The sequence below is a fragment of the Lucilia sericata genome, unplaced genomic scaffold, assembly GCF_015586225.1.
Source record: "Lucilia sericata isolate MDLA Ls3-8-SP2 unplaced genomic scaffold, ASM1558622v1 Contig001644F_arrow, whole genome shotgun sequence".
Classification (NCBI taxonomy): domain Eukaryota; kingdom Metazoa; phylum Arthropoda; class Insecta; order Diptera; family Calliphoridae; genus Lucilia; species Lucilia sericata.
Window position 1 is genome coordinate 45,341 of NW_023995558.1, and position 8,292 is coordinate 53,632.

At 31.7% G+C, this 8,292-nt stretch overlaps 1 protein-coding gene across 1 annotated transcript; it reads left to right on the plus strand.

The window, feature by feature from the left end:
• The first annotated feature begins 1,966 nt into the window (after nt 1-1,966).
• Nucleotides 1,967-4,396, plus strand: LOC119612296 (neprilysin-1). The gene has a single exon (XM_037968053.1). The coding sequence runs from the start codon at nt 2,213-2,215 to the stop codon at nt 4,259-4,261; it is 2,049 nt and encodes a 682-aa protein (XP_037823981.1). The 5' UTR covers nt 1,967-2,212; the 3' UTR covers nt 4,262-4,396.
• Nucleotides 4,397-8,292: the final 3,896 nt, after the last annotated feature.

Consider the following 8,292-nt stretch of genomic DNA (forward strand, 5'->3'; position numbering starts at 1 on the left):
CTAGTCATAGTCTAGTCATAATCTAGTCATAGTCTAGTCATAGTCTAGTCATAGTCTAGTCATAGTCTAGTCATAGTCTAGTCATAGTCTAGTCATAGTCTAGTCATAGTCTAGTCATAGTCTAGTCATAGTCTAGTCATAGTCTAGTCATAGTCTAGTCATAGTCTAGTCATAGTCTAGTCATAGTCTAGTCATAGTCTAGTCATAGTCTAGTCATAGTCTAGTCATAGTCTAGTCATAGTCTAGTCATAGTCTAGTCATAGTCTAGTCATAGTCTAGTCATAGTCTAGTCATAGTCTAGTCATAGTCTAGTCATAGTCTAGTCATAGTCTAGTCATAGTCTAGTCATAGTCTAGTCATAGTCTAGTCATAGTCTAGTCATAGTCTAGTCATAGTCTAGTCATAGTCTAGTCATAGTCTAGTCATAGTCTAGTCATAGTCTAGTCATAGTCTAGTCATAGTCTAGTCATAGTCTAGTCATAGTCTAGTCATAGTCTAGTCATAGTCTATCATAGTCTAGTCATAGTCTAGTCATAGTCTAGTCATAGTCTAGTCATAGTCTAGTCTATAGTCTAGTCTATAGTCTAGTCTATAGTCTAGTCTATAGTCTAGTCTATAGTCTAGTCTATAGTCTAGTCTATAGTCTAGTCTATAGTCTAGTCTATAGTCTAGTCTATAGTCTAGTCTATAGTCTAGTCTATAGTCTAGTCTATAGTCTAGTCTATAGTCTAGTCTATAGTCTAGTCTATAGTCTAGTCTATAGTCTAGTCTATAGTCTAGTCTATAGTCTAGTCTATAGTCTAGTCTATAGTCTAGTCTATAGTCTAGTCTATAGTCTAGTCTATAGTCTAGTCTATAGTCTAGTCTATAGTCTAGTCTATAGTCTAGTCTATAGTCTAGTCTATAGTCTAGTCTATAGTCTAGTCTATAGTCTAGTCTATAGTCTAGTCTATAGTCTAGTCTATAGTCTAGTCTATAGTCTAGTCTATAGTCTAGTCTATAGTCTAGTCTATAGTCTAGTCTATAGTCTAGTCTATAGTCTAGTCTATAGTCTAGTCTATAGTCTAGTCTATAGTCTAGTATATAGTCTTGTCTACAGTCTTGTATATAGTTTAGAATATAGTCCAGTCTATAGTCTAATTTTGTATATAGTTTATTGTTTTGTCTAGCTTTTGAAAAATATAATTTTTCTCTAAGTGTGATGAATATGCATATTTTATAAGGTTCCATGAATGATTATACCAAAGTTTGGCCACTTTAATAGATGTCCGCTCTGCATTAAACCGGTCTTGGCATGATCATCCGGTAGCGAGTATAGAGCGTCATATTTACTATTTATAGAATAAATACAATGCTCGTGCGTTATTATAGTAAGAGATAAACTATGCTGAGCAATCAAGTGCTCGACCCTGAAGTGTAAGTGATATGCAATGCAGATTTGTGTGACAAGTGGCGAAGAGAAAAATTGATATGGAGCTTAAAATAGAATTGTATACTTAGAAAAACTATTAATAAAATAGAGATGGTTTGGAGACATTTGTTCAGGTTTCTTGAAAGCTTTGGTGCCTTATGATAACTTGAAGTTTTTGACGCTATTTTTATAAGATTTTAAAGCTTTTGATGTGGACTTTAAGGAACTTTAAACGAAATATTTGTTTCTTTATGTGAAGTGAAATAAATTAAGACTTAATTTTTTTTTAAATTTAATTTTTATTTGAAAATTTTAACAGTGTCTTTTAAACCAAAATTTTATGAATCGTAGCAGCAATTAAGTGATAAGATTTTTATTAAAACTGTCATTGCTTGCAAAAAAAAATAAAATAATATAAAAAAAGCTGAAACAACGTATTTCACAAAAAAAATTACGATAAGAAGGGAAATTAAAGCTCAGCTTAAGGCAGCGCTAGCGTAAGAATTGAAATTATAAACTTTAGTGAATGAAATGTGTAACAGTTGTGTTTGAGCAGCGAAAGCTAAAAGACGTAAAACGGAAAATTGAGAATATATAATTATAAAACGGAAATTTATTAAATCAAAGAAAAAAAATTAAAGTGATTTTAAAAAAATTGAAAATAAATTGGACATGCTTTTGGCAAAACAAAAAATTTGGCAATTAACTAAAAATACACAGAGAACTTAAAGTTTAAAGTTATAAAAAAAATTAAGTGATTTTTAAATATAAAATTTTGTTTTAACAAAATAAGAAAGCATAATGCTTAGTAAACAACTGATAACATTTGCCAGCACTTTGTTGTGGGCTCTTATAGCGGCTAAACCCACTAAACCAGCAGCTTTAATAACAGCCCACCCTTATGCTGTAAGCCCGGCAACTTTAAACGCCAATGAACTCGCCTATTGGGAGCATTTAAATAAAACTTGTCTAACGCGCGACTGCGACGAGCACGTGAATGTCAAACACTTGCAACATATAGCCACACATATGAATCGTGCCATTAACCCCTGTGAGAATTTTCATGCTTACGCCTGCAGCAACTGGCAGCAGCAACATCCCGATCAACAGACTGTTATGGCTATGGGAGAGCAACAATTAAATGATAAATTTGAGCAAATATTTACAACTGCTGATGTCAAACTGAGAGGAGATTTGATTAAGCATAAAATGCAGCAATATCTAGAGGTGTGTCTGCAGAGTGAGAGTAAAGAGAAAGCTTCTTGGAGGCAGTATATTATTACTCTAAGAGAAATGGGTTATCTGCAGTTTAACAATCAAAGCAATTGGCTGCAAACATTAAGAGAGCTTAATCTCTTCTCCAATAGCCGTTTCTTTATCTCTTTACAAATAGAGCGTTTTAATGCCACACGTTATATGCTAAGCATAGATCCTCATAATCTAATGGAAAGAGTAAAATTCTCTCAAGAAATTTATGATATTTTACAAATCTATAGCAATGACTCGTTTGCTAAATTGGAGATGGATTTCCGTAATTTAGAGTTGGATTTGGAAAATATATTAAAAACTTCCTGTCTCAATGCCATAGTAGATGAAAACAATGAGTGTGATTTAACCGAATGGCTGAGTTATAAAGAGTTAGTACAAACTAATACTACCAGCATTAATTGGGAATATCTTTTAGCTGACTTTACGCTAGAACCTTCGGATCAAATATTTGTTAATGATTTGTTAAATATAGAGAAAATTAAAACTTATCTTGATAATAGCTCACAAAAGACTTTATTCTTATATGCCCTAACACGTTTCATCAATTATTTACAATCTCACACACACAATATCATAGACAAGGGTTCTGATCATGCCTCCTGTTTAAGGCATATGCGTAAACATTTTCCCTTAGCCATGAATTATCTCTATGAGCAGGTTTATTATGCTCCCACTAGAACACAAAGTGATGAAGTTATTATGCAAGTATACACTCAATTAAAAGAGCAATTTTCTCTTATCTTAGATCGTAATGAAATGCAACTTAGTTCGGATAGCATACAGTATTTAAAGAAAAAATTAAAGTATTTAGCCTTAAATATAGGCAATCTGCCCAAGAATGCCTCCGGCCATTTTTATTTGGAATATATAGCCGATTTAAATGTTACACAAAATTTTTATGTTAACCATTTAATGTCTTTAAAGCATTTCTTTCAACATCAACGTTTATTGGCTTCACCTTCTAAGTTTGATTCCTTTTGGTTTACTTTTAATCTTCATATGCCCAATTTCCTAGACAATTTAGATTCTACTCCCTATTACTTCAGTACCGCTAATTTTATTATTTTACCCTTTGCCTATCTACAGCTACCTTTCTATGATCATCGTTTCTGGCCCTCTCTGCTATTTGGTGATCTTGCCAATACCTTGGGTCATGAGCTAATTCATGCTTTTGATTCTAAATTTCTCGAAAATGACTATGCTGGTAATTATAATGATATAGATTCCCTAGCCATAATAAATAATAAAAATTTCCAACACAACATTGCCTGTCTTAGTAAACAGCCCACTAAATATTTAACCGAGCGCATAGCTGATATAAGTGGCACTCATTTGGCTTTGAGAACTTTCATTAAAGATCCTCTCTTTCTTAAACACAATGGTAAATTGTTTTTCCTACAATTTGCTCAATTCTTTTGTGGTTCTTCGCAGCAAGAAACATTTGCCCTAACAGATGATTCTCATGATTTAGATAGTTTAAGGCTGAATTATACGCTCTCGCATATGCCCGAATTTGCTGAGGTATTTCAGTGTCCCTTAGGTAGTCCCATGAATCCTGTGGAAAAGTGTAAATTGTGGTGAAACGTTTTATTTTAAATCTTATAGTTTAGTTTAATTTTAGCCAAAAACTTACTGTATTTTCTTTGTACTTATTATGGTACTATTTATGTAAATTTATTTAATTAAAAAAAAACAAATTGTACTTATAAATAGTAAAATTAGTTTTAAGGGAAAATGTATGGTATTTTAGTTTTTAAAGTAATTTATATTTATTTGTAATAAACTAAACATAAGGATAAATATGAAATAAAAAACATTATAAAAATATTTACAAAATAAACCACATATTTTACTTCTAACAACAACCAATAATAAGCGATTTGCATAAAGTACCCAAGAAAGGTACCCAAATGAAAAAACTAATTAAATGGGAACTAACCTAGCAATACAGTTACGATCATGTACTTTTATTTCACCTATAGTTCAGTTTTGATATAGTTTTTTCTTTTTGTTCTACTTGTAGTCTAGTTGTTTTCCAATTGTATTCTAGTTGTGTTCTAGTTGTTTTCCAGTTGTATTCTAGTTGTGTTCTAGGTGTGTTCTAGTTCTGTTCTAGTTCTGTCTAGTTCTGTTCTAGTTCTGTTCTAGTGTCTGTTTCTAGTTCTGTTCTAGTTCTGTTCTAGTTCTGTTCTAGTTCTGTTCTAGTTCTGTTCTTAGTGTCTGTTCTAGTTCTGTTCTAGTTTCTGTTCTAGTTCTGTTCTAGTTTCTGTTCAGTTCTGTTCTAGTTCTGTTCTAGTTCTGTTCTAGTTCTGTTCTAGGTTCTAGTTCTAGTTCTGTCTAGTTCTGTTCTAGTTCTGTTCTAGTTCTGTTCTAGTTCTGTTTCTAGTTCTGTTCTAGTTCTGTTCTAGTTCTGTTCTAGTTCTGTTCTAGTTCTGTTCTAGTTCTGTTCTAGTTCTGTTCTAGTTCTGTTCTAGTTCTGTTCTAGTTCTGTTCTAGTTCTGTTCTAGTTCTGTTCTAGTTCTGTTCTAGTTCTAGTTCTGTTCTAGTTCTGTTCTAGTTCTGTTCTAGTTCTGTTCTAGTTCTGTTCTAGTTCTGTTCTAGTTCTGTTCTAGTTCTGTTCTAGTTCTGTTCTAGTTCTGTTCTAGTTCTGTTCTAGTTCTGTTCTAGTTCTGTTCTAGTTCTGTTCTAGTTCTGTTCTAGTTCTGTTCTAGTTCTGTTCTAGTTCTGTTCTAGTTCTGTTCTAGTTCTGTTCTAGTTCTGTTCTAGTTCTGTTCTAGTTCTGTTCTAGTTTCTGTTCTAGTTCTGGTTCTAGTTCTGTTTCTAGTTCTGTTCTAGTTCTGTTCTAGTTCTGTTCTAGTTTCTAGTTCTGTTCAGTTCTGTTCTAGTTCTGTTCTAGTTCTGTTCTAGTTCTGTTCTAGTTCTGTTCTAGTTCTGTTCTAGTTCTGTTCTAGTTCTGTTCTAGTTCTGTTCTAGTTCTGTTCTGTTCTAGTTCTGTTCTAGTTCTGTTCTAGTTCTGTTCTAGTTCTGTTCTAGTTCTGTTCTAGTTCAGTTCTTGTTCTGTTCTAGTTCTGTTCTAGTTCTGTTCTAGTTCTGTTCTAGTTCTGTTCTGGTTCTGTTCTAGTTTGTTCTAGTTCTGTTCTAGTTTTGTTCTAGTTCTGTTCTAGGTTCTGTTCTAGTTCTGTTCTAGTTCTGTTCTAGTTCTGTTCTAGTTCTGTTCTAGTTCTGTTCTAGTTCTGTTCTAGTTCTGTTCTAGTTCTGTTCTAGTTCTGTTCTAGTTCTGTTCTAGTTCTGTTCTAGTTCTGTTCTAGTTCTGTTCTAGTTCTGTTCTAGTTCTGTTCTAGTTCTGTTCTAGTTCTGTTCTAGTTCTGTTCTAGTTCTGTTCTAGTTCTGTTCTAGTTCTGTTCTAGTTCTGTTCTAGTTCTGTTCTAGTTCTGTTCTAGTTCTGTTCTAGTTCTGTTCTAGTTCTGTTCTAGTTCTGTTCTAGATCTGTTCTAGTTCTGTTCTAGTTCTGTTCTAGTTCTGTTCTAGTTCTGTTCTAGTTCTGTTCTAGTTCTGTTCTAGTTCTGTTCTAGTTCTGTTCTAGTTCTGTTCTAGTTCTGTTCTAGTTCTGTTCTAGTTCTGTTCTAGTTCTGTTCTAGTTCTGTTCTAGTTCTGTTCTAGTTGTTCTAGTTGTTCTAGTTCTGTTCTAGTTCTGTTCTAGTTCTGTTCTAGTTCTGTTCTAGTTCTGTTCTAGTTCTGTTCTAGTTCTGTTCTAGTTCTGTTCTAGTTCTGTTCTAGTTCTGTTCTAGTTCTGTTCTAGTTCTGTTCTAGTTCTGTTCTAGTTCTGTCTAGTTGTTCTAGTTCTGTTCTAGTTCTGTTCTAGTTCTGTTCTAGTTCTGTTCTAGTTCTGTTCTAGTTCTGTTCTAGTTCTGTTCTAGTTCTGTTCTAGTTGTTCTAGTTCTGTCAGTTCTGTTCTAGTTCTGTTCTGGTTCTGTTCTAGTTCTGTTCTAGTTCTGTTCTAGTTCTGGTTCTGTTCTAGTTCTGTTCCGTTCTGTTCTAGTTCTGTTCTAGTTCTGTTCTAGTTCTGTTCTAGTTCTGGTCTTTCTGTTCAGTTCTGTTCTAGTTCTGTTCTAGTACTGTTCTAGTTCTGTTCTAATTTGACATATATTTTTTAAACCAATTAATTAACTTGTTTCATTTTACTTTTTATAATATTTTTCTAATTAAATATATTTTTGTTTTTTATTTAAATTCTTTAAAAACAATCTTGCAAGTGATGCGGATAACACGTGCTTAAGCTGCAGTTCCGCTTGCAAATCTTGAAAGAGGGCCAAATCTCTGCGGTTACAATAAAGTATTGATTGTCGTCAGTACAAACTGATCACGCCCATTGAAAACATGTGAATTGAGGTTGTTTATCGCGTGACTATAAAATTTTATTAAAAACAATTATAAAAAATATAAAAAATAAAACAAAAAGCTTTACTTTTGTTCTTAGTCATTAGTTAGTTTAATACTTTTACTTATTCAGAGGAGGAAAATTAATTTGTAACTTTTCTTCGTTTTTAAGGGTTCTTTAAAAAAAAATGTTTTTTTTTGTTAATTGCAATCTATTAAGTTTTAACTTGACATCTTTTGTATGTAGCCAAAGTCAAAGTAATTTAGTCGCTGTAAGAAAAAAGCACTTAAAAGTAATATGGTTTAAATAATTTCTTTGAGTAAGCAGCCTTTGTTTCAAAAAAGGTAACCAGGTAACTGCAAGCACGTCTCGCCAAAAATAAGCTGTTTTTGTTTTCGTTTAAATATTCAAAATACAACAAAAAATTCTAATTTAATTTATAAACACACTATTTTATGGCTTTAATTTGGGTCAAGTTTTGTTGTTTTTGTGCATACTTACCTGTGGCTTAAACGCAGTTGTATTCTTTCTTACTCCCCTGGATAAGAAAAATAATAACACAAAAACAACATTCTATTAAAAAAAACACTCTTTTTATTTAACTTTATTATTTGTACAACAAAAAGAGAAAACGAAAAGAAAGAAAGAAAGAAAGAAAGAGTAAAACCAAAACCCCACGTAACCAACAAGATTTTTCTTTGGCAAACAAAATCTTTCTAACATTACCGTTTTTTCTGTAGCATTCTTTTAGGCTTTGTTAAATATTCATAAATTAAAATAAACATAAGTATAGAATTCTATTGAGGTGTTTTAAACTGTTGTATCAAACAAAAAAATCCTAGCATAGAAGAAAAGGATTTAGAAAAACAAAAAGTAAAAAAATTGTTAAATATTTGTTATAGAATAATTTCATTTTATTTAATTTTTTTCCATTTCTAACTTTGTTTATTTTTATTGTTGAAATAGAATTAAAATTTTGTAGAAAATATGTTAAGTAAATTCCTAAAATTTATATAGAAACATTTCTATGCCTTTGTCAAATGAAATTTGTTTTATGAAAAATATATGTATGTAGTAAATATTTTAGTTTTTATGCATATTTTTTTCTCATTTTATTTAAGCAATTGATTTTGGTCATGACAGATTATTTTGTATGCATATTTTTATATCGAGTAAAAATATTTGCGAAATTGTTTTCTTTTGTATGTATATGTTTTCTAAAAAAATAAAAATA